The sequence below is a fragment of the Branchiostoma floridae genome, chromosome 8 (genome assembly GCF_000003815.2).
Source record: "Branchiostoma floridae strain S238N-H82 chromosome 8, Bfl_VNyyK, whole genome shotgun sequence".
NCBI lineage: Eukaryota > Metazoa > Chordata > Leptocardii > Amphioxiformes > Branchiostomatidae > Branchiostoma > Branchiostoma floridae.
The window spans coordinates 11,004,131-11,031,164 of record NC_049986.1 but is presented as its reverse complement, the minus strand read 5'-3'; the positions used below and the strand labels follow the sequence as shown (position 1 = coordinate 11,031,164).

Genomic DNA, 27,034 nt, shown 5'->3' with positions numbered 1-27,034 from the left:
CAACACATAGGTTAAGGTTAAAGAGGACTGCTGCAACTATATAAGTGAAAAACTCGAGTGACATTTTATCCAAGAACGAGAAAATAGGCAAGATGCGACAGTTCATTCTCACCACATGTCTCCTGGCTTCACTGGCAGTTCGACAAACTTCGGCTGAGGTACGTAGGGTTTCTCTCTCTCTCCCTCTCTTTTAAAACGTTTAGCTCATTTGTTAGCTGACTCCGCTTCTTTTGTTTCTAACTGCATGGTTTGTGACTTTAAACCAAGACAACACAAGGTAGGAAATACTACCAGTTGGTCCGTTGCACCCGGCAAGCATATTTTGTTCGGAGTAAAGTAGTACCTAGTTTCAAGCTCACATTGCGCAGTGGCAGTTTTCTTTGTCGTTAATTCCAAACGATCTTCGTCATATCGCGGACCGGTCTATTCTACTCTCCAAGCAGAGGTTGGGCTTGGTGTTTTTAGGCGTTGAATCGGGCTTTCTATTCCGTGCTGTTTTCTCTAGAAGACACGCACCCCAAAAACAGCATAAAATAGAAAGCCCGATAAAAATGCTTGGAGACAAGGCCTTTATCATGTCCAAGCGTTTCCTAATATTTCAAGCACGGACAGGAAGAAAAACGAAATAAAGCAACATTTCACTACAAATGTACGACAGGATGCAGATACATGATAATCAAATTATCGAAGAAAAAAAAAGTGCACCACTTCTGGTTCGAACCCGAGTCAAATATGCCAAACACTCTCCCTTAAAATCTTAATCAAAGCCACGCAACACCGCGGGTATATAACATTGCTTGCTAATACACGTGTCATAATCAGTGTTAAATGGGGCATTTTGATTTAACAGGATAATATGCCACTTTGAGTTCCTTTATGATAGGGCCTTCCCACTGAAACCGAATTAGCAGGAATCAAGCAGAACCAGCCGGAATGGAGTATTTGCAAAATTCGTGCCACATTCGGGGTCATTCCGAGTGTGAACTCCAAATGGACCTTATATCTCCTTCACGCGAGAAGGAATATGCCAAAATGCCATCAGGATGATTCTTTCGTAGTGTATTTTAGAAATTATCACTGCATTTCAGATATCCTTTTGGTCACATTCTGGATTCGAAGTGGCTCGCCGTTTCGGTTCTCCATCGAATGAAATAATGATTCGAATAATGTTGTAATGCCGGAGAATGCGGTAATACTGCAGTTAGAATAGTTGAAAGACACTTAGAATCCACTACGAATGCCATTCGATATTTACCCACTTCGAATACACCTCGACAGTTTTGAACATGTTCAAAACTTTTGGGTCAGCCAAACGAATTGGCACAAATAGTGAAAGTTCCTGGAACCTACTACGAATTGACAGGAATCGCCAGGAATAAAAAAAGAATTTAAAGAGTTTTCATTCTGACGGCATTCCGGATCATTCTTGCTCTCGTGTGAAGGGGACTTAAAGGCGCCCAGAGCAGTTTTTAGTGCATTAAAATTGGGGATATTCTGGATGAGACAATCGGTACGGTATTGACATTTACCATTCTAGCACATTTGTGTCATTATTTCGTACTTTCAGCGTTTAAAAGGACGCACAAACATGCCGCAAACGGACCCCTTTGATTTATTATATCCTACAATAAATCAGCACAGGATCGAGCCACTAACGGTTTCCCGTCGGTACTTTTCGGAGATTTTCGAACGCATTAGTCCATGGGCCAGAGGAAAAATCGGTACCTCCGAGGTGGCAAATTCTCCTTGTTATTTTTGAATAGTAGAAGGCCTGTGGCATATATTTTGACGTGATAGCCATTCTGGTATGGTAGCTTTCTACCGGCTATCACCCTTCAAACCTATCACCACCTAAATGATCTGGAAATTTCATGTCTTCAACAAGGGGGAGGGGTAAAAAATTAAACATCAATATTTTTCCACGAAAACTCACAGGCTGGCAGAACCTGCTAAGAGGATCATAAAAATATCAATTGATCTTTGATATTGTGATTCAACACGAAATTATGACTGCCTAAAATCATAATTTTTGGTGATTTTCTGGTGAAAAATATATACTTTACTTTCCAATATCGTTCATTTAGTCACATTACCTATGGGGCCTTGCCTGATGAGTTAGACTTACCGTACGTATCCTTGTCTGCATATTAGGCTTTAAATGATCGAAATCCATCAATGAAATCCGGAGATATGAATGTGTGAAGAATGACACATCTGCCAGCTTATAGTGACAATATCGTTGCTAAGGCCGTTGCTAAGGCTGTTGTTAAGGAGGTTTCAGATCGTACTCCACAACAAAACTGATGCAAATAACTTACTTTTCTGTATTATTTTACTCTGATTACATCAGTAGAAGTACAAGGAATCGTGTTAAACATGTTTAACATGTAACAGATGCAGAAATGTGTTTTTTTACGTCATTTCTTGCAAAATCGTTAGCAAAACTGTTGCTAAGGCCGTTGCTAAGGGTGTACTCAGTCATGTTTCAAGCCAAAACAGCAGAGAGTCACGTTCTCTGACGCGTGATTTTGCTCCTGTCTTCTTGTAAGTCATACTTAAATGTGAAAAATATCATAATTGATTGGAAATGTTAATTTGGGCTCTACATGGGGGTTATAAGGATACCTGAAAATGAATTACCTTGATTTCACACATTTTTTTACAAATCTTTTGCTCTTTTTCGTCATTTAGTAGATACCTTACTAAAATTCACAGCGTATATCTAGTATGTCGTACACAATGAAAAAAAGCTCTGCATGGGGGTCACCAGGGCACCACATGTGTGACACCGTTTAAAGGGGCATTCCACTCCAAAAGGGGGTGGTGTTTTCCAATAGATAATGTGTCAATGAATAGTATAATCAGCCGAATTTTGTGGAATTCACCTTGGGATGAATTGCGCGATATGTGTTTTGGAAAACAATATGACACTCAGTAAACCCATGCAGACCCTACACATGAATTCCCTATACGCATAGACACTTTGTTTATCGTGCATATTTTGGAATAAATGAGGTTCGCTAAGCACACCGAGCTTATGCAATGCAAATTGCTCATAAGATAGCAAAGAACACATAACAAGGCGAGATTTCTTAGCAATCCTGAAATTAGTTTTGTAACCTCACCTAAAAGTTTTGCATTGTATTCAGCCATAGGATTAATTCAAAAAGAGGGTACTTGGGGAGTTTGGTAGAAGACTGAATGCTTTTGAGGCACGTGAAGCAACTGGGTACTTTATCATATAATGTGAAGACGTATGCATTTATTACTTCCTAAAATTAATATCTATCGGAAAATAACACTCCCGTGTGAAGTGGAATGCCCCTTTAACACACAGGATACGTAGATGCAGGACTATCATGCATATTGAAAATTTATCTAGAAACAAGACCACAAAAAAAGGTCAAGAACAAGGCTACTCTGGGATGAACACAAGTATATTGTACTTTTCTTGATCAAGTTCTTTGACACATAATTTTGCTACTCTTATCTTGATAGAATTGTGACAGTCTTTTTTCACTTTAATTTGTACATATGAGCACCTTCAAAAATATGATTGTATGAGAAACCAGGCATACTATGCTGAGGTCGGAAGATCGAAGTCGGCCAAATTGAGTAATCCTTTGTGATAGGTATGTGGAACTATGAACAGCCATATGATAAACCCTCGAGTGTTTCCGTTATTGAGGCCTGGGCCGCCCTAAGAGGCCCTTAAAAATCAAACAATTTATTGCCGAAAATTACTGAAATTACGATGGCTATCCTCATAGATCTAAATTAATATAATAAATGAAGATGTGAAGAAGTTTTGTATTTCCATATAGGAAACTTTCTTTTACAGTCCAACAGGTGAGGATAAAGAGGATTTGATTGGATTTGAGAGGATGTAATAGGGGGTTACCTGATTGACTAAAAGCAGAGTTTTAATCTCTCATTTAGTAATTTCTAAGGCGTAATACCTCCCATGCTTCCTCTTTATATTGAAGGTAATGCACCTGGTGTATGTATTATTGTTGATGGAAAAAGGAAAATCTACTTAATGAAGAAATATTACTTGTTGTCTTATTGGGCCACACAGAAGACGAGCCAGATCAGGGTATTGGCGGCTTTTGGGGGGGTTTGGGACCATGATAAATTGGGTACTGAGAGGAGGTAAGTTATGGAGACTTTTGGTATAGCTGTGAAAACCACACATAAACCATCGTGTAAACTTGGTCACAATAATGAGAAGGGCTCTGTATGGACATATAAGATACAGATCTTTTATTTCACAACCCTTGTTTTATTTTCACCCCGTTTCGTTGATCGTCTGTCACAATTCCTCAGGGCAATTCTGACTGGTGCACTGTACTGCAGCTATAGTCGTTGCTACTTACAGATGCAAATACATCATTGGAAATCAAGCAAGGACTGTGAAATACAGTAGAAGCCACTTAATTGCACACCCCATTCACCGTGTGGTGCAATGATATGCGAAGTTATCCAGCTGGACCGCATCAGTTCGGGATTTTGGGATTCAATGCAATTAACAGAAGTGTGCGGTAATACATTGTACGATTAACTGGCTTCTACTGTAGCCTTTATAAAAGTACAAAAGATGTTTATTATCTACGTACAAGATGTTTGAGAAGAAGGGCATTGTCACAAAGGAACACAAGCGTCGACTATATTTACCGATAGTTTTGAATAGTTCTAGTTAATTGCACGGAATCCCCAAATCCCAAACCTTTAAATTTGCAGTCCGGCTGGATAACTTCGCATTATTGCACCATGCGAATAATTGCACATTAATATGCTGGCAAATGGGATGTGCAATTAAGCGGCTTCTGCTGTATCAAGAAATAAATGCAAAAGCTCATGCAAGTAGGTGGGGGGAAAGCAGTGTTCCAACTGCTGCAAAATTGATAGTATCAATGAAGACTCACATAAGACAGTATGTTATGAAAAACATGGAGTCTAAACCATTGAAGGCATACAGTCATATGGAGGCATAAGGGCTGTAGAATAGCACAACAGACAAAACAAGCAGGTAAATGACCTGCAAGACAAAAATAGGAAGATGCCAAATCATGGAACAATTTCTTGTTTTAACACGATGAAGACATGCGAGACTAAAAAGCCTTTGGTGTTATGGTCAGAGAAGTGGTGACCTTTACCACAGTGCCACAAACTAATGACCTTCCAACATTAGGACAATCGCAACACCGGTCGGTAACACACAAGTCACATCACCTCCTTTCTGACAGGAGACATGCCCATTTTCTTACATTGTATGAAATATCTAATGTTTGTCTGACCAGTATCTCAGACATGCCCAACGTTGAACCAGAGGAAGTCCGACGACTTGTGACTTCCACACTTGATTCAAAATGTCAGTTCATTCCGACCAAGGACGTTATGTTCTTGCATGGCAGGCACTGTGAAATATGTATACACCAACATATTGACTACAGTCATCTTGTTGTAATGTTTGAAGACTTCAATTTTTGCGAACTGGCAAAAACCTAAGGCCTCAAATCGTCAAAGCTATTAAAGGCAACTAAAACGTATATCAGACCATTTTCATATGCCCGTTACACACTCGTTCTCATTGAAATGTCGAATATGGCATTTTTTGGTCGAAAAATAAATCGTCTTTATTTTCAGTGAAAACTACGTGGTTGTTTAGGAAAATTCCTCCTTTAACCATAGCCAAAAATGGCAACTTGTTATTTTCGGCCCCATTGGTAATGCATTACAGGGCATGTAACAAACGTTACCGGTAACGTTTGTTACAACAGTAGACTATACCCTGTTTTCTTCGAAAGGACTCACCTTATTGACTACATCATTTAGGTATTAGTAGACGTCCCTCAGAGGAACATTTAAAAAGTGGGCAGCTTTTTTACACCAGGTCAAAAAGAAAGCTTAGACAGCATCGAAAAATGGTAACGTTTGTTACAGTCATTTCTGTACAACATTTTGTTAAGCAAGGTGGGATACAAATGACAGTCAACAACCATTTCTTGTTTCTTTAGAAAGCCAGAAAAACTGTACAGCGTCACAAAAACGATCATTTCTAGTCTTATACGTGGATGATATAACCGTGGCAACCATCGTACTCGTGGTGGTGACGTTTGTTACAGAATCTGGCGACAGGCATGAACCACCTCACACAGCCTCCAAGATCAGTGGCAGTAGCCATATGACGTGATCGGTCAGAGGGCCTGGACAGCTAGTTTCACCTACCGAACTATCATTCTGGGAACTGAATTGTTACATTTTTGGCTACTATTTGAATTCTTCGTTTCTTCTCAGGCGACAGCCATATTTTAGGGGGTGAAATCCCACCAGTGGCTATAATAATCTTCTAAGCCATCAACCAATACGAATGTTGTTGTGCATCTTTTGTAAAACATTACAGGGGCTGTGGAAAAATGAAGGAACCAGTGATGTTGTCTATAATTTGCTCCATATCAAGGCGTAAAGTCAGGCGACAGCATTTCGACATTTAAATGAGAACGAGCCTACAGGCTCAATGACAAAGAAAATTCCCTTAGGCATTGGAGACCACCCTAGTTCTAGGCACATGCACATGTGGAAACTTGTAAGTTGTAGGTTGTAAGTTTTGTAATCTTTACAACAGTGTAGAAAAAGGCATCAGTAGTTTTGTATCCAGTGTGTCAAGTTTTACAAGCCTGCCAGAATCTTCAGTTTAATAGCTACGTTTTACACCAGATATTACACTGCTCCATTCTAACGGGTCTCCATACATGAAAATTTTGTTATAGACTTTGTTTTTGGTTTGCCCTTATGTTAACAAATGAATGGTCAAGCATAATAACACACCATTAGACTAGTAAGTGTGTTGCAGTTTGTCCAACGCAGCAAACCTGCACTGTACCTGATATATAGTCAATGAGGTTATATAGACATGTCTAGATATGCCTATATATGTCGATATAACCTCCTTTATAATGTATACCATCAGTGATCAAGAAAAGTACAATATACTTGTATTTATCCCAGAGTAGCCTTGTTCTTGACCTTATGTTATGATCTTGTTTCTAGATAAATTTTTAATATGCATGACGCAGTCCTGCATCCACATATCCTGTGTCACATATGTGGTGCCCCGGTAACCCCCATGCAGAGCCTTTTTCATTGTGTACGACATACTAGATATACGCTGTGAATTTTAGTAAGGTATCTACTAAATGACGAAAAAGAGCAAAAGATTTGTAAAAAAAATGTGTGAAGTCAAGGTAATTCATTTTCAGGTATCCTTATAACCCCCATGTAGAGCCCAAATTAACATTTCCAATCAATTATGATATTTTTCACATTTAAGTATGACTTACAACATGACAGGAGCAAAATCACGCGTCAGAGAACGTGACTCTCTGCTGTTTTGGCTTGAAACATGACTGAGCACACCCTTAGCAACGGCCTTAGCAACAGTTTTGCTAACGATTTTGCAAGAAATGACGTAAAAAAACACATTTCTGCATCTGTTACATGTTAAACATACCGTGGCCGATATCAACAATGTCCAACACACTTACTTTTCTGCTCAAGACACTTACTCTTCTGCTCAACACACTTACTTTTCTGCTCAACACACTTACTTTTCTGCTCAACACACTTACTTTTCTGCTCAACACACTTACTTTTCTGCTCAACACACTTACTTTTTTCTGCGTGAGACACTTACTTTTTTCTGCGCGAGCCACTTACTCTTCTGCGCGAGCCACTTACTCTTCTGCGCTGCACTTACTCTTCTGCGCTGCACTTACTTACTTTTCCTGTGGTGCGCACCCCTCCCTTTATCAATGGATTGTCCCTGAATCAGGCCAAAGGTCACAAAGACCGCATAAAATGTAGTATTGACCGCATGTCAATCCTAAATTATCCTCCTTCGGATGACCCTATGAAATGACCCTTACCCTAGCGCGTTTTTGTGGATTCAATTTAATTCTTCTTTTTGGTCTTTAGTATAGCATTTTGACAATGCAGATCGATAACGACAAGTCTCGATTTGATCATCACAACATCGCGTTTTGTTGCCATCACAACGTATTGTCAACTTTGAAAACAAATTCTGCGCGCGTTTCCGGCGCGCAGCTTTAAACTTTTATTTACCAGGGTTTACCTAAACCAGGCAGAGGCTCTTAACTCCTCTGTAGATAGGAGTAAGAAGGCAGGTAGGCCTTGGTAGCTCCTCTGTCCAGAATTCGGCGTCTGTTTAGTAATAAATAGCCAAGTTGCCGCACGTAATGTTTTGGTGGGAGCACTGAATTTTACTACCCGGATCCGGACTAACTTTGGACGGAGTGGACAGATCAAGACAAGGTCAGTAAATATTAGCAAATCAGATGTGTGGAAGTTGGATAAGTTGTGTGTTGTCAAGAAAAATGACAGATCCTACCCGTGACCCCTGGGCTAATTATGCATGTTTGGGGTGAAACTCAGTGTGTTTACTTTGCAACAGAAACTTTTATATAATACTTTGAGACTTTGAGACAAACAAACATATTGGGTTTGACTTCTTTTTTGATGACAGTCGAAGACAAAAGATCACACCTTTTATATTATGTGTGGGTTTTGTGATTAAATGCAGTATAAACTTTTCTTATCAATTCTTAATCTGATGATGATCTTCCTATTAACATTATACAAAGATTAAGATCCTGGATAGGGTGAATTGTCATTGTTTGGTCCTTGATCCGTTTTATCTGGACCCATCAAGCCAACCAGTAGAAAGGGGTTAAAAGGAGTTCACCTGACTTGGCAGTTTTTATGCAGATGTAGGAGGTGAGAATGAAATTCACACAAAGGTTCTAGAAGAGTAATGATGGGTGAAAGGGGTGTCACAGGTACATGTGAAACACTCTCTTTCTACTCAATATGCATGACATTGTGTGGATATTCAGATCAAATCCTTTTTAACCTCCTTGTTCAGATGTTGAAACATGTTATAAGTTTACCGAGGTTATAACAGAGTTTTAAAAAAGGTTGTTGTCAGTATAATATCTTTCCCTGGTAAATTGCTTTGTGCTGACTGACTTTGACCTAAAAGTGAATGGCCCACACAATGAGAGCATCTTTGTTTATGACCCCATTCACACTAACAAAAACTATTCGAATAAAACATGTTATCCGAATAAAACTACCCGATCCGAATAAAACTTAGCAGTATGAACGCTCCCAAATCACTTGGATTTCATCGATTCGAATCCCTCGCGATCCACCTCGGGGAGGTAGATAGAACTCCGGGAAGTGGATAAAACTGCGCCGCGGGGAGTCTCGATTCGTGCGATTCGGCAGTGTGAACGCGCAAGTGGATAGGATTGACTTTAAGTGGATAGGATGCAACTTATCAAAGGTGAGTTTGCTCAATTAGAAGTTTTTCTGCCAGTCCGAGTCTGAAAATGTTCAAAGCACAATGTTGTTCCACCAATCAAGGCTTCGCTCCCGCTCTCAGATCGTTCTGTCTGTCGCTTTGGTGGCGTACATCTGAGCTGTACTACAGCTGTCCCAATATGCAGAAGATTTTGTCGGTGAAACCTTCTCGAGATCAAAGATCGTCGATTGCGTTCCCTTCTACGACTTCAGAACGTTCTCCAGAGGAACAACAGCATCAAAAGTTGGTGGATTCCCGCCATTTTGAGCTGTAAGAAATGACGCTACCCTTTGACCTCAACATAATGTTTCATTCGGATAAGACTGAGGGCGCACAAATCGGATTGCCGAAGACGAGTGTGAACGCAATTTTGGATTGGATAGAATTTTTTTTATTCGGATAAATGTTTTATCCGAATCGTTTTTCTGAGTGTGAATGGGGTCTATGACCCTAGATCGGGGCAGACAGTGCCAGACACTGATGTGTATTCAACACTATTCAGGCAAGATTCAGGTTAGAAACAGCTGGGAGCAACCTCCTTGCTGGGAGCAAGGAGGTTGAAAGAATGGAAAACCGACTATTTTTACCAGATTTATACCAAAAGCTACAGATTGTTTAATGAAGTCATAATGCATTTGGGCCAACTTCACACATCATGGTTAAGGGTGACTTTCCACTGTGTTGTTGTGTTGTTTGTCTCAAAGTCTCAAAGTATTATATAAAAGTTTCTGTTGCAAAGTAAACACACCGAGATTCACCCCAAATATGCATAATTAGCCCGGGGGGGGGGGGTGGCACGGGTAGGATCTGTCATTTTTCTTGACAACACACAACTTATCCAACTTCCACACATCTGATTTGCTAATATTTACTAACCTTGTCTTGATCTGTCCACTCTGTCCAAAGTTAGTCCGGATCCGGGTAGTAAAATTCAGTGCTCCCACCAAAACATTACGTGCGGCAACTTGGCTATTTATTACTAAACAGACGCCGAATTCTGGACAGAGGAGCTACCAAGGCCTACCTGCCTTCTTACTCCTATCTACAGAGGAGTCAAGAGCCTCTGCCTGGTTTAGGTAAACCCTGGTAAATAAAAGTTTAAAGCTGCGCGCCAGAAACGCGCGCAGAATTTGTTTTCAAAGTTGACAATACGTTGTGATGGCAACAAAACGCGATGTTGTGATGATCAAATCGAGACTTGGCGTTATCGATCTGCATTGTCAAAATGCTATACTAAAGACCAAAAAGAATTAAATTGAATCCACAAAAACGCGCTAGGGTAAGGGTCATTTCATAGGGTCATCCGAAGGAGGATAATTTAGGATTGACATGCGGTCAATACTACATTTTATGCGGTCTTTGTGACCTTTGGCCTGATTCAGGGACCATCCATTGATAAAGGGAGGGGTGCGCACCACAGGAAAAGTAAGTAAGTGCAGCGCAAAAGAGTAAGTGCAGCGCAGAAGAGTAAGTGGCTCGCGCAGAAGAGTAAGTGGCTCGCGCAGAAAAAAGTGAGTGTCTCACGCAGAAAAAAGTAAGTGTGTTGAGCAGAAAAGTAAGTGTGTTGAGCAGAAAAGTAAGTGTGTTGAGCAGAAAAGTAAGTGTCTTGAGCAGAAAAGTAAGTGTCTTGAGCAGAAAAGTAAGTGTGTTGAGCAGAAGAGTAAGTGTCTTGAGCAGAAAAGTAAGTGTGTTGCACATTGTTGATATCGGCCACGGTATAAACATTTTAACATGATTCCTTGTACTTCTACTGATGTAATCACAGTAAAATAATACAGAAAAGTACGTTCTTTGCATCAGTTTTGTTGTGGAGTACGATCTGAAACCTCCTTAACAACAGCCTTTAGCAACAGCCTTAGCAACGATATTGTCACTATAAGCTGGCAGATGTGTCATTCTTCACACATTCATATCTCCGGATTTTATTGATGGATTTCGATCATTTAAAGCCTAATATGCAGACAAGGATACGTACGGTAAGTCTAACTCTTCAGGCAAGGCCCCATAGGTAATGTGAATAAATGAACGATATTGCAAAGTAAAGTATATATTTTTCACCAGAAAATCACCAAAAAATATGATTTTAGGCAGTCATAATTTCGTGTTGAATCACAATATCAAAAATCAATTGATATTTTTATGATCCTCTTAGCAGGTTCTACCAGCCTGTGAGTTTTCGTGGAAAAATATTGATGTTTAATTTTTTGCCCATCCCCCTTATTGAAGACACGAAATTTCCAGATCATTTAGGTGGTAATAGGTTTGAAGGGTGATAGCCGGTAGAAAGCTACCATACCAGAATGGCTATCACGTCAAAATATATGCCACAGGCCTTCTACTATTCAAAAATAACAAGGAGAATTTGCCACCCCGGAGGGTACCGATATATGAAATTTGGGGTGCTGGCCCATGGACTACATGAGGTCATCGAGCGAATTGAATCTGATTCGCCCGTTCGCAAATCGAAACTTTATTCGAACAAGTGACGACATCTCCGGAAGCGTTCGGGATTCATTTGTCATGTTCGCGTGCGTTCCGAAAATTTGAAATAATGGCACGTGCAGCGCTCAGATTTTCAATAAGTTTTCACCACCCAGCGATGTCTAATCTTTGCTCAATAAATGTCGATATGCAATGAGATAGTGTTATTTAACCTTACTGTGTGTAAAAATGTCTTGACTCAAAAACTGCTCTGGGCGCCTTTAAGATAAGCACCCCGGGGAGGTGTCATGCAGAAAGAGACAGATTTCCGGTCCCCAGCGTGGTTGGTTATCCAAGGTTGGCGGGAAGAAAGGCCTTGGCTGGTGAACCGAGTAAAAGATAGATAAAAATATCCCTTAAATACATACAATCATACACAAACACGCGCGAACACACACGCGCGCGCACACACACATACACACACGCGCGCGCGCACACAGACTAACACAAACACACACACACACACACAAATGTTATTGCCATAATTATCTATCGTAAGACTTTTTGGGTTTTTATAATTAGGCCATGTTGATTTGATTATATTGATGACATCCGCGCTCGCACCAATTTTCGGCCGTTTCCAAAAAAAAAAAAAACGTTTTCGACCACTTGTGTAAAGCAGCTGTAAAATGAGCACAAATATTCCGTAGATTGACAAAAAGTATCAGAAAACAGATAACTAATCATAGTCTAATCAGGTCCGGATCTGAACCTTGACCTGATTGTCTGTGGAAACTTGAGAACTGGCAATACTCAAAACAATGGTAATTGGTCAGTTTTGCTACAAAGGAATCTGTGTAGTGGATTATTGGACTCCCACTGGCATTTAAAAATCCCATCTCCATGTAATCAAGGCTAACTGTCTCTGTACCTTTGACTGTAGAAACTTGGTACAATTGACTATAAAGTATAAACTCTACTTGACCTCCTCTTGTTGTCTTCTTGGCCCCCGGTAAAAATTAGACCCCAAATGCCTGCCGACATAGCATAGTGTGTCCATTTTGTAATTGGCGAAACCTGCTCCTCTGATTTTTTTCCAGGTCTGTTATTTTCGGATTGGTCCAAGAAGAAAAAAAATGTCTTGCACCCGTATAATGTACTGGTCCCTACACCTAATTGTTGGTATACCATACTATGTGTGTCCTATGTTCAACCTTCCTGGCCACTTTGATTTCACACTGGAGGCAACTTTTTTTTTTGGCCAAACTTTTTTTTTATTCGCTCGCTGGCATCAGTTTTGGAGTTCCCAGAGGATGTCATCCATATAATCAAATCAACATGGCCTTAGTTAACAAATATTAATTGAACGATACTGACTGTCCATCACATTAGCAATTCAACCAAAGCTATAGTTAGCGATCTGGCCAATTGGAGCTTTACCAAATGTCCGGTAAATATTTCTATGTTTTGACGAAGAAGGGTGGAACTATAGGATCAGTCTACCTTTTGCCTTCCAGGTAAACAGGAGCCCTCCAGTGAGCAATGCCGCCTTCTACCCGTACGGGCCCGGTACTGCAGACATTCTGGACTCTCCCGCGGATGACAGCTCTTCGGGAGAACAGAGTCTCAGTATTGCATTTCCATTCTTCGAAGAAACCTACAATTCTCTTTGGGTAAGTGTACCGTGCCTTGCAAAAATAGAAGCATATGACTGGGCGTCTCATAAAATTCTAGTATATTTGTTTGCTTGTGTGTGTGTGCTGCTGCTTTTATTCGTTGGTTTGTTCGGCGGTGTGGGTGGCATAGCACAGTGGGACTGCGTAGCACAGTGGTATTGTGTTCGCCTCGTGACCGAGAGGTTGCGGGTTTGAATCCAGCTGCGTTACCGATCTTATGCCGTGGGTTCGAACATACCGCCGGTGATGTGTGTACTGTACACCTTTCTCTCGCGGCGGCCATGATACATCGAAAACGAGGTCAATGAGGCAAACAGAGCAAATGTATTTCCAAAGTCAGCTGCATTTACCTTTCCCCCATGCCACACAAATTTTGAAAATATAAGATAAAACTAGAGTTCCTCGAACACATATCTTCGCCAAATAAACAATTTCTATGGAAGATAGTTCTTTTTGAATGATTAATGTGTATAAGTCCATATGTTATCTAGTCACATCATGTAGTGGTTGGTTGGATTATGAACATTGTGAGTAGATTAGTCTATTCTGTCGGTGTACATAATGCAGCAAATGTTTTGGCGATGTGAATGAATGTCTTTGCATAATCAGAACAATTTGTACAGGTATGAGGTTACTGTTCTATTTTGTGTTGTCATAATTACTTTCGGAGAGCTGGTTATGTTTTGGGTAGCGTTTGTATGTATGTATGTATGTATGTATGTATGTATGTAGAAACCAGCAAATTGAAGACCGGCTGAATGGATTGAAGTGATATTTGGTATGTGGGTAGGTCTTGGAAACCTGGAAACCACAGGAAGTCACGCCGATAATTGCATTCGTCACTCACCAAACCCCGGCCACTGTAACAGTTGTTCCTTCCAATTTACGGAACTTTTTAACTCACCAAGGGTCATCTAAGGGCCATATGTAAGGATTGCTACGACCCCCGCCTTGGTGAACGTTTGTTTCAATCTCATGAAAATAGAAAGTAAAGTTTTGCAGTCGCGAGTTAAGTCAGAGGTATTTTTACAGAGTCCAAGGTTATGATTTCTGCGACTGTCCGATGACAGCCGCCTGTCACCTTTGGCGATTTGTATTTCTCGCAATGATGTCAGTTCTTTCTAGCCGACCTTTCCCTTACAACATGACATCTCTGTTAAGAGTTGAGGAATGCGTGGATAATTGACGGTGACCCTTTTGACCTAAGTGCTGTTCTTCAACATGTTGGGTTTGTCTTGTCCCAGCACTTGGTCACTTGTTGTTTTAACCTAGTTCACAGATGTAAGTACTATGTGTTACAAGCCGTCATTGTTCAATTATGTTATATTACTGACTTTACATAGTACTTATTCGTTTGTTTAGACCCATGTAGTGTTACTGGCACATGGAACACCAAGTTTCCTTGCAGTCCATCATAAGAAAATACACCTGAAGTGTCTCGTAGATATTAGCTCTACATCTTTATATCAAGTGATATTCGTCAAGTTCCCTCTACTACATTTTTACCGTTCCCATGATATAGTGTTGCTTTTATTGTTGATCTGTATATAGATATAAGCAACACTTGTATATAGATATGTTATATTTCAACTGCTATGAATCCTTTGCTGTGTGCCGTCGTATTGACATCAATTCAGCAAGCTATTTAATTGCTTAATTTTATAGATACGTGTTGGACACGGTCAGGCTTTGTATTCTGCTAACATGAACCATGACCATTTATAGGCATTTTTCAGCCAGTAGTCTCTACCAGACTCCATCCTGGCGGAATAGTACACGGATGACCTAGTAACATCCCTGGTCAATCAGAATTTCATGCTTCCAAGACAACGTCTGTTTATCAGGGATCCCCTGCTTCCACTGGCTCCTTTGACCTACTTCTTCTCTATTTTTAGACATCTATGGGTCGATTCAAGTCCTTTCAGGTGACTCCGTCACAAGTATTTTTCAACCGTTATAGAAGTTTCCCTAAGTAATTAGATTAAATACAGAGTGATTTATATAATTTGCATCTCATTATGTTGATAATCATCCAAAGTACCTACCTACCAAAAACAAAAAATATCCATCAATCCCCTCAGGAGTTATCCATCTAAAAAGTTACGAAATATAACACCCACTGCAATTCCAAACAAGCTGCTAGGGGGCCCAAAATTAGACCATTGACTCCTAGTACCAACAGCTATCCACCAGTAAAAAATCACGAACCTGGCACTTCTGGAAAATTTAGGCGCAAACTTTGATGCTCACTTGCAGTACCAAAACAATTTGCCAGGAGGCCCATTATCGAACTTGACCTTCCTTTCTGTGTCCCCTACCTATCAACCAAATATCATTAACATCCATCAAGAACATCTCGAGTTATCTTGCTTACAGACAAACGCACTTACATACAAAGCCAGCTACAGCACCATAGGTAAAAGGTAGCTAAACCATTCTCGCACATGGCAATCCTTTCCACAGCCGCTACAGACCTGCCAAATATCGTGGAAATCGCCCAGCTACATTTTGACTTATGCCTCCCGAAAAAACACCAAAAAAAATACTAAGCTCGCTAATGTACCATAGGAAAACGCCAGGTAACCCATTTTCGAACTAGGCATGCCTTTAAACAACCGCTACACACCTGCAAAAAATAAAAAAGTTCCATCCACAATTTCTCGAGTTATATCCTGTTGACCTACATACAGACCCAAGTCGGCAAAAACATAAGCTTCTTGGCGAAGCTAATAAGAACATTATAACTAGTTCTATGCAGCAATGTAGCAATTTAGAGTAGCGTTTACTGATCCCATTAACCCCATCCAAACTGATTGGAGGAGGAGGTGGGGCGCTAAAAGTGCCTGTGGCAACTTTAACGTCATATGACTCCCAACTGGCTTGTGCTAGGACAACAAAACTTGGTGGCTTTCCTAGAATTTTGTCGGCAAATTAACAAATAAATAAGTTTATACCTTTTTATACATCAATCCCTCGAAGTGTTGTTTCCGTTTGAAAAATTATGAAGAGGGCGAATGACCCCCCCCCCCCCAGCAGCAAAAGGACAAGAACAGACTCCTTTTGTCATGAGCAATATTGCGCATACTAGTATTCAATCATGTAACAAAAGTTTCACAAAACATGCTTATCCTCACAGTAATTAAATAAATGAATAAAGCTGCAAAAACTATGCTTTTTTGCCGACGCCTGAGGGGCGAGCCTAATGGTATAGTATTGTGTGCTTGACAAAAGGCAAGTTAATTGGGGGAAGGGGCGTCCTGTGCTTACTGGAAATGTTGCAGTTCAATTTCTTGCTTTTTTTTTATACCCAGGTGAATACCAATGGAGACATTTCCTTTGGTGGGTCGGTAACAGGCTTCACACCAATTCCGTTTCCGGTGGAAGATAACAAACTCATAGCCGGTTACTTCACCGACATCAAAACAAGCTATGACGGCCGTTCTGGCTACATTTACCATCGGGAAACAACTGATGCCACTGTGTTATCCAGAGCAACTACGGACATCCAGACAGCCTTTCCCGCCGAACACGGCAGCTTCGTGGCGATCTGGGCCTACATCGCAACCTGGCACGAAGTAGCATTCTTCGGGTCGAGTGGAGCTTCTCGTAATCTTGTAAGTTCGAAACGATTTTGGAAGAGCGACTTTTGCCCAAGAGAAAAACAAGTATGTTTCCTGTTACCCGATTAACCACAGCAATAAACTGGCGTTCCCAAACTTAAAACCAGCCGACGGAGGCCATGTATATATACGGATACATGTAAAAACATACCGGAGACCATAATAAATCAGTAGTATTTACCTCTTGGTTTCCCATGCGTAGTTAGAATACCTTCATATATCTTCAAGCAGATGTAAAATATTGTAAAGTATTCCGACTGACGTCTTTTACAACCATCAGTGAAGCATATATTTGGTATAGCAGACCAGTCTTTAAGTCCAGAGGCGCTAAGTACATTTATGACAGCCACATTTGTGTCAATTTTGCTTTCGAAATGTCACTTCGACAACTACAGTACAGTCATACCTTTAGCATGAAAGTTATACTGTGTTGGTAAATGACATTATGGACACTACGTCAGCCTTGTTCACGAAATGGACCGGTCTACTGGATCTCCCGGAACGTGACGTCGTAGACACGTGACTTCAGCAGAGGGTCGTAAATGGCTCGTTCTCATTTTAATGTCGAAATGCTGTCGCCTGACTTAACGCATTGATATGGAGCAAATTATAGACAACATCACTGGTTCCTTCATTTTTCCACAATCCCTGTAATGTTTTACAAAAGTGCACCGCAACATTCATATTGGTTCATGGATTTGAAGGTTATTATAGCCACGGGTGGGATTTCAACCCCTAAAAAATGGCTGTCGCCTGTGAAGAAACGAAAAATTCAAATGGTAGCCAAAAATGTAACAATTCTTTTCCCAGAATGATTGTTCGGTAGGAGAAACCAGCTGACCAGGCCCTCCGACCGATCACGTCAGATCGCTACTGTCACTGATCTTAGAGGCTGTGTGAGATGGTTTATGCCTGTCGCCAGATTCTGTAACAAACGTTACCACCACGAGTATGATGGTTGCGACGGTTATATTATCCACGTATAAGACTAGAAATGACCGTTTTGTGACGCTGTACAGTTTTTCTGGCTTTCTAAAGAAACAAGAAAGGGTTGTTGACTGTCATTTGTATCCCACCTTGCTTAACAAAATGTTGTACAGAAATGACTGTAACAAACGTTACCATTGTTCGATGCTGTCTAAGCTTTCTATTTGACCTGGTGTAAAAACCTGCCCACTTTTTCAAATGTTCCTAGGGACGTCCACTTATACCTAAATGATGTAGTTAATAAGGTGAGTCCTTTCGAAGAAAACTGGGTTAAGTCTACTGTTGTAACAAACGTTACCGGTAACGTGTGTTACCTGCCCTGTAATACATTACCGATGGGACCGAAAATAATAAGTTGCCATTTTTTGGCTATGGATAAAAGAGTAATTTTCATAAACAACCAGGTAGTTTTCACTGAAAATAAAAATGATTCATTTTTCGACCAAAAAATGCCATTTTCGACATTTCAATGAGAACGAGTGAAATGCCAGATAACCCGTGTCTACCCCCATCTCTGTTCAGCGATGGACAGTGGATGCCGGCCGATGTACCATCCCGTGAACAAGGCAGACAGAGTCTGCCTAAAATTAGGGGTATATCCCAATCAATCTTAGTGTTGGTTTGTTTTAACAAAACTGTCTATAGCGGCCAGTCAAGGGACGGGAGAAATGTGGCCATTATAGATAGGTAGCCACTATAAAGGAAATGTTGATAAATTGACCACTTGAGCATTGTGGTGGGGATTGGAGTTTTGTTTTCATAAACCAACACTAAAATTGATTGGGACATACCCCTAATTTATCCATACAGTGACAGTTACCTTAATAGTATCAGGTGTAAATGTACAATCAAGACTATCACATGATCTCATTGCTGTGACCTCATTGATTCGTTTTCTACTTCTCTACCAGCGGAACACGTTTCAACTGGTGCTGATTACAGATGGCTGTAAGTCCTTTTGTCTGTTTAACTACGACCGGATCGACTTCTTACAAGGGAGCACCAACGGCGGAGATTCGGAAACTGGCACAGGGCCAAACCCGGCACAGGTAGACCTTACCTGTTCATTCCAACCTCAAAAGTTACCAGATTGGGCCGATTTTTTCCAGTAAAAGAATGATTTTCAATTGTATTTTTCTAAGGTGGCACTCTACTGTGGCACTCTACGTCTGACCTTGTCGTTTACTAGGGTGGTTAACTTTGATTCTAGGTATGACTATTCCTCGTTTTATTTTGGTATAATTAAAGGTATAATCAGGGCATTGTCACTCGAATTTCTTCAACACTCTGTATTTTTGTTAAAAGACGTTCATAATCAACGTTTTAGTCATGGCGAATGTCGAAAAAATATATTTTCACTTCTTAGAAGGGTGCACCAACGGTAGAGATTCGGCCATTGGTTCAGAGCCGAACCCGGCACAGGTATAAAACAAGTTTCGGAGACCTCATACCTGCATGAAATATTTAGTTTTGGTAAATTTCTTGTTTTTATCTTGTCTCAGTGATTGTTCAAATGTGGCTGATTGAGCAAATATGGCAGAGAATCTATTTCAAATGATGGTCTTCTCTACCCAACCGATAGAATACATTGTACATGTGAAAGTCTGTTCCTTTGGTAGAATTCCATTTTATAATGAATTTTACCTGTAACTAACCAAGTTACACTTGTCGCACATAAGAATTGAAAGTATCATTTACCAAGGGATCATGGTATCATCACAACTATACAAACCCTAATTTGCACAGTTAGTATCTGTAAATGTTCCACCTACCATTAAGTAAAAATGTTAAACATTATTAAAAGCCCAATTATGGAAAACGTTGGCATTACAGATACAGTCAAACCTGTCTATGGCGGCCAGTCAAGGGACTGGAGAAATGTGGCCATTATAGACAGCTGACCACTATAGAGAAAATGTTGATCGATTGACCACGAGCGTTAGGGTGGGGATTGGAGGTTTCTGTCTCAAAGCTTACAATGTCTTCTTAGAAAGTAACAGGGGTCTTCTTTATAACCGTTTAAAGAAAAATAGGGGTCAACCAGCTCAAGTTGAGAAAAGCTTACTATATAAAAAAAACTGGTCTTTGACCTTAGTCTTTTTCTTTGTTCAAGCACAGGACCCAGCAATTAAAACTTGTCCTTACATAAACAAAACTATTACTAAACTGAACAAAGTTTGACCAAAATGGGCAAGATTAGACCCTACCTCTTCATTCTGATCTAAAGAGTTATCAAATTTGGCTAATGTTTTTAAGGTAAAGGATGATGTCAAAGTCCCTTCTTTATAAGGTGGCACTCTACTGTGACGCCTACAGTGTGGTTAGGGTTATTGACTTGGATTCTAAGACTTGAATTCCCAGGTTCATTTTTCCATAGGAAAGTAGTTGACACTTATTTTGATACTTGAAGTGTCTAGCTTCGTTTCCTCACAGTCATTCTTACTGTGCACTGCACTGCAGTGTCGCTGCTTACTGATGCTGTCCCATACGTTAAGTATCAGTTAACATATCAACAAAGAAGTGTATTGACGCAAGCAGCGACCTCTAGCTGCAGTGTTTGGTGAATCAGTCAGAACTTTGCCTTGAGGAAGAGGACAGTAATCAAAAAAGCTATTAATAAAACACCTGCTTGTGCAGAAATAATGTTATTATTCATCGCTTCCTTTTGCAAGGTTGGGGTCAACGGAGGCGATGGGATCCATTATACCCCTCACCCTTACTCGACTTCCACTGATCTGTACAACCTTCCAACTTGGACAGATCCGGCTGTGCCCGGGCCTCCCGGAAGGTGGTATCGTAGGGTTGACAGGAAAATAATCGGCGACACCCCACAAGGTACAGCGTCTTCGTTGGACAACATTACAGTTGCGTTATAGTGTGTGTGTGTGTGTGTGTGTGTGTGCGTGTGTGTGTGTGCGCGTGTGTGTGTGTTTATGTGTGTGTCAGTGTAAATGTGTTTGTGAGTGTGTGTTGGTTTGTATGTGTTCGTGTGTGTGCGTGTTTGTGTGCGTGTGTGTCTATCTGTGTATTATATGTGGGTGTGTGGTATTCATGAATTTGTATGTATCGTATCTATCTCTAGGGAATTGAGTTCTGTGTGAATAAACACTGATATAACGTTAACCAATACTAGCAGTTCCATATGGACTACCGTCATGACTGTCAATATAAATGCTACACTATACGTACATCTATCGTGTAAAAAATAGCCAAATATGTATTGCCATGATATTCTACAGTTTACATGTCTCTTTCCTCTTCTTGAAACAAGTGTATATGAATTCACGTCGTGAATATGTTTATAAGGAAAAGTGAAGGGTAAATTGAAATTGTTCTCTTCTCCTAAATAAAATCTTTTTATCCCCAATTTTTGTAGGTTGCCCTCCCTCATACGAATTTTACGGGGATAAATGCGTAAAGCTGCAAGAACACCCCCTTGATTATGCTGCTGCAATATCCAAATGCGAGGCAGAAGGGGCGAGGCTCTTCAATATCCGCAGCCAGGCTGACAACGAGTGGTTAACCGATCAACTTCATTTGTTTGTGAGGTAAGAGGTGCAATTCTGTTAGTCCCGTCGCCTGCAGGACAGACTAATTTTTTTAGACATAAAAGACCAATTTTGAGTCTATGAAGCAATTCTTTTTAACCAAAGTGAAACTTCTTTTTCTTTGGGAGTTTTTGGCATTTTGAGTTGGATGTTAGAGGTAATGGTCGTCGTTTTTTATCATGTTAGGTAAACTAAACGCTCTAGAACAAGACGAGTAAATAGCGAATGTACACTGTGTATTCCGTATCAACCGAGGTACCAGCCCGGCCGGAGGGTGATCCGACCCGCGGGAGGGCTGGGGCCGAGGGTGATGCAGAATACACCGTGTTGTATTTTATTTATGTCATATCGACCTGAGAAAATCCATGTTTTGATGCGAAATGCGCCAGGAGTTGAACAAACTCCCTTTCCCGGCACAATAGAACATAGCCAACGTTGAAAATCGCGGACCGACGCCCCCCCCCCAAAAAAAACAGCCCCTTCCCGAAGACTGCAAGGGAGTCTTCACTGTTTGTTTGTCCCCTTTTATGTTAAATGGGACTAGCCATGGGGCAGAAATTTGCAATAAACTATTAACGTCGACTATCATAATTCCACCGGGTGCCGTAATACTACCATCTCAAAAAAGGTTGTCTTGACCACCGAATGTTAAATATCAGAAATGTAATACAATTCAGATGTTTACGTGTTGAATACAATTTGAGAAGGCCTTTATAACAACGTTTTTTGAGGTGGCGGTACAATGGCACCTGGTGGAATTATGTGAATGTATGTTATATTCTCCATATACAATGTATACAAAATGTTTATTTTACTCATTGATCATAGTGGCAAATTGTATCAGCGTGGTTTTTGGATTGGTCTGACTGATGAAGACACCGAAGGCACATTCGTGTGGGAGGACGGCACCACTTTGTGTCCAACCAGTTACACCAACTGGGCTGGAGACGCTCTTGCATCGAACGACGGGTAAGGGATCAGACCACTCCATTGCACGATACTTTGGCCATCCAAGATGGCGCCGAACCATAATGTATCTGGATCTATATAGCCGGTAAAACCGCACTTCGGCTTGACACACCAGCTTCTCAGGCACTCGGCGTGGCAGCAACTGGTTACTACCGATTATATCCCACTGAACGACCCGTCACACCTAAATTCATGTACATCTATCTGCAAATGCTCTTTGAAACCATCGGCGAAGATGCAATATGCCTCTACTGTGCTTGGTGATAACAAATTCCACTCTACGACAGTTCTGGGAAAATATAAATTTTTGAACAAATCAATCATTAGTTGGTAAGTCTGGTACCTGAAGGTATGACTATTCCTTGGTCTTTTTTAGCAAAAGTGTATTGTCACTTTAATTTCGTCATTACCCTATATTTTTGTTAAAAACATTCATATCAACGTTTCAGTCAATTTTATTGTATTTCTGAAATGAGGATCGAAAAATGTATTTTTACAGATTCCAAATTTTCAAGATTGTCGATCAAAGATGGCGAATACTAAAGGGTACCTAAAATACATGACATTATTTTGACATTATTTTGGCGTCGGTTGCATTTAACAAAAGGAGGCTTACCAGACTGATTTATAAGACACCTTCTTTTATAACTTTCTGGTATTACGGAAATTTCCTATAGATTATATGGACGGTTTTGGCAAATAGATGGCACCACATCAATGTCGTCACGATTCCGCCATTATAGTCGTATCACGTCATGTCGTGCACGTGAATAACATTTAAAAGTCTAACACCACCTTTAAATTTGATGATCACACTCTAAGCCGTTTCGAAATCATATTGGAGGGGGGGGGGGTAACGGGCAACACCCCCACCCAAGTCCCCCAAACATGGTCTGGATATGGGATTAAGATTTATTCCCTCACTAATTGAATTTCGCAGAAACGCGCGCACATTCACACTCAAACATTCACACACAAACACGCACTAACACAGCTCGCTCACACACACACTCACACACACATAGAAACACGCACACAAAACACACACACATACGCACACACAAGCGCGCGCGCGCTCACACATGCGCGCTCACACACACACACACACACACACACAAACACACACACACACACACAAACACACACACAATTACACACAAACACTTATTCACTCACACTAACTCTTGTACAGGCACACTCACATATTCAAATGTGATGCTATTTTAACAGTCCATGAATAAGAACTTTATTCCACCAACTCTTACTTTAGATTTGCTTAATTTATTTTCCAGGACCCGTAATTGTGTCTACATCAGCAGGGGATACAATGGGAAGTGGTCCATTAAAGGCTGTGACGACAAAAAGAAGAGCATCTGCGTTACGGATGCAGAAATACCGACATGCCCTTAGCTCTCTCACCTCCATCAATATCAAAGCGTTAAGATGCAAAACGACTTGATATTGCAACTATTTGATGGGCATGAAGCCACTCTGTTATCCTAAGTCAAACCGCTACTATATCATTACCATATTATCATTCGTTAAAGTGTTTCTGACACTAATGGCATCAAAGTGTAATCTATAATTGCCTGATTATATTCAATGGTAATAGTTGTGCTCACAGACTACAGACATCTGTGCTAGATGTACACCCTTCTCATATTATTGAACATTTAAAAAAATCCAAGATCGGACCTTAAGATTTTGATTGTTGACGCTAAGTAATTGAATTAAACGTCGGGTTACACCACAGAAGCCGAGTTCAAGACTGTCAACTGATAGGAACAAAAGGTCAGATTATAAACGACAGCAAAACGCATCTCCAGCAATGTCATTTCCTTGTTGTTTACACCATATACTCCTCAAACTCAACGATTCTTGATAACTTACAATAAAACGACTATGAAGCGTATCTATATGGTGAACTGTTTTTTTTTTATTACTAAGAACAGAGATGGAATATTAGATCATTCGGTGATAGCTGGATAGCTATAGACTGCAAAAAAACTGACTGAACTCCCATGGCAACTTATTTGTCCCGATGGCATTCCGATTTTCCTTAGAGAGTTGCATGTCGGCTAGACGTTGACTTGAAATTGTTAGAAATTCTGTCAGGTTACTACATCACGGTATAGCAATGTGCGCTATTTTCTACATTTCCATCAAACGCTACATCTTCGCATCCCGATCTTCCATACATTGTTGGTGATATGTTGGGTTAACATTATTGCGGAAACTTCTGCCGAAGCTACCATGATGGTCACCGTGGGTGCTATTTCCTACATTTCCATAGAACGTTACACGATGGAATTTAGAACTTCCGTACATGTAAGTACGTCGGCTTGCTGTTGATTCTAGAAGGCAGGAAGACCCGGCCCGGCTGCCGTGGTAGATATTGCGATTCTCCCGTTCCACGCCGGCTGATGGAAGCCTCAAATCTACAGCGATGCCGTAGTATGGTAACGGCGCGTCATCAACGCTCTCTGGGATATAGCAGTATGTCGATTCGATGGAGGGCAGGGCAGAGTCATTTGGGATCTCGCAGTTGTTGGGTTTGATTGAATCCAGATCAATAGGCAGAGATCTACAAGATACAAGTTTGCTCTGCGACACGCCGTTGTGTGTGTGAGAAATGGCGGGGAGAGAAGAAGACCTTGCCCGCCCACAAGCAGGCAGTGCTTTGCGGTCTTGAACTGCCTGCTTCTTCGAGAGAAACGATCGCTTCAGTATCGCAGCGCCGAGGATCATAACTAGACATGATAACAGAGCGATCAGAACGACAGCAGCGATGTACATGTGTATGGGGATGAGGGGTTGTGTGTTGTCGTCTTTGCCAGACCTAATGAATATGAGTGTACTGTCCTGTGGTGTAGGTATCGGTGACAAAGTCGTCTGGTGTTGTGACATCAACACTACCCGGGTCTGGTTCTTCAGTACTGGTGTCCGATGGGATGCTGGGCAGTTGCTACTATCTAAACATGTTTTATTGTATTTCATTTGGTTTTGGGTTACGTTGACCACAAGTCGACTGCTGTTGATTTCGTTGAGTATGTAGCAAGTTATATTTTCATCGTTTTGGGAGGAAATGTTATTCAAGTACTTTCTTTCAGCAGCTGAGCTATTTGTGGTTGTATTCTGTGTCGTGCGATCAGATGTTACGACAAGAGCTCTCATTGTTGCGTTGTTTTCCCATGATATAGCCAAGCGTAGACGTAACCCACCCCGTAAAGCCACCACCAGGCCACCGTTATGTCCCCACCCCTGTCTACACCTAGCATTGTCATCGCTTGGAACGTTTTGATCGGAAGATCCAGTCTTCATCAGGACAGTAAAACGTGACGTCGTGTTGATCTTTGACATGTGTATGGCTCGCAAGCCGCATGGGGTTGTAGCATGCCTCGGGTCACTTGCATTTGATAACGCTAAGGTCCACCCCAAAGTCTGCTCACCGTTGAAAGGGTCGTGGGTGATACAGAGGAGGCGGTTGGCGACATTAACTGACACGTCTTGCCTTCTGATGTGATGAGACCCACACTCATTTCCATGGTTGCGGAGAAAAATGCTCCAAGCCTCCTGACGTACCATTGTGCCATGAAACAAAACCGGCCTCGTGCCAAGAACGCGTAACATTCTTACATTTCTAAGGCCCCAGAACGATTCTCCGTCAAGAAACGGCAATTTCTCACCCAGATACAAACCGTTAATGTCACCTACGAGGTGCTGGAATACACCAGGGGGAATGGCCACAATGTTGTTAAGTTCTAAGTAGAACTCTTTAAGGTTATAAAGCCCTGTGAACCACCCGGGGTCTATAGTTTGAAGATGATTATTCTGCAAGTGTAATACTTCAAGCAAACCCAGGTCCATAAAACACCCTGCATCCATCCTTGCTATCTTATTATTAGACAAGGTTACCACACGAAGATTTTTCAACCCAGAGAACCAGGTCTGCTTGACATGAGTTAAACTATTAAAGTCTAGGAGCACAAGCCAGAGGTCGATAAATGTATTGGCCAGAGCATTCCCTTCTATGGAGGATTTACTGTTACTGCCCCCAGAGTTTTTGCCGATAGACGTCCCATCAACCACTGGATATCCAACCACTGCAGTATCAACCACATGTGCTATTAGCTGAGGGAGACCTGAGGTGCTTGTGGCAACAGTTCTGTTTACACACTCGCACATGTGGATCCATGCAAGCGAGGGGATCGATTTTGCTGGAGCCACGAAATACTTCAATCTGACGTAATCAGACTGGTTTGCCATTCTACACTGAACGGGACAAGTAGCATCAGAAGGCAAACAAGCGGGTACCAAAAGCAACGATAAAAGCACAGCGAATCCCGTTCTTAGAGAGTAATTTTCTTGACGAAAAGCCACGTTTCGATGCATGGTTGCCTTACTGTTATCTGTTCTGATCTAACTTCGAAG

At 41.0% G+C, this 27,034-nt stretch overlaps 1 protein-coding gene across 1 annotated transcript; it reads left to right on the top strand.

Annotated features, from left to right (window-relative positions):
- Positions 1-24,509, top strand: LOC118420937 (sushi, nidogen and EGF-like domain-containing protein 1). The gene is made up of 8 exons (XM_035828030.1): positions 1-158; positions 13,321-13,476; positions 16,791-17,093; positions 18,998-19,135; positions 20,759-20,921; positions 21,463-21,634; positions 22,463-22,603; positions 23,896-24,509. The coding sequence occupies exons 1-8, from the start codon at positions 93-95 to the stop codon at positions 24,011-24,013; spliced, it is 1,257 nt and encodes a 418-aa protein (XP_035683923.1). The 5' UTR covers positions 1-92; the 3' UTR covers positions 24,014-24,509.
- Positions 24,510-27,034: the final 2,525 nt, after the last annotated feature.

What these genes read in the sequence shown, in the direction of transcription:
- LOC118420937 (XM_035828030.1), top strand. Translation starts at nt 93, where the DNA reads ATGCGACAGTTCATTCTCACCACATGTCTCCTGGCTTCACTGGCAGTT. An exon ending in AAACCTACAATTCTCTTTGG is followed by an intron (nt 13,477 to 16,790) that starts GTAAGTGTACCG and finishes TTTTATACCCAG; the next exon opens with GTGAATACCAATGGAGACAT. An exon ending in AATCGGCGACACCCCACAAG is followed by an intron (nt 20,922 to 21,462) that starts GTACAGCGTCTT and finishes CAATTTTTGTAG; the next exon opens with GTTGCCCTCCCTCATACGAA.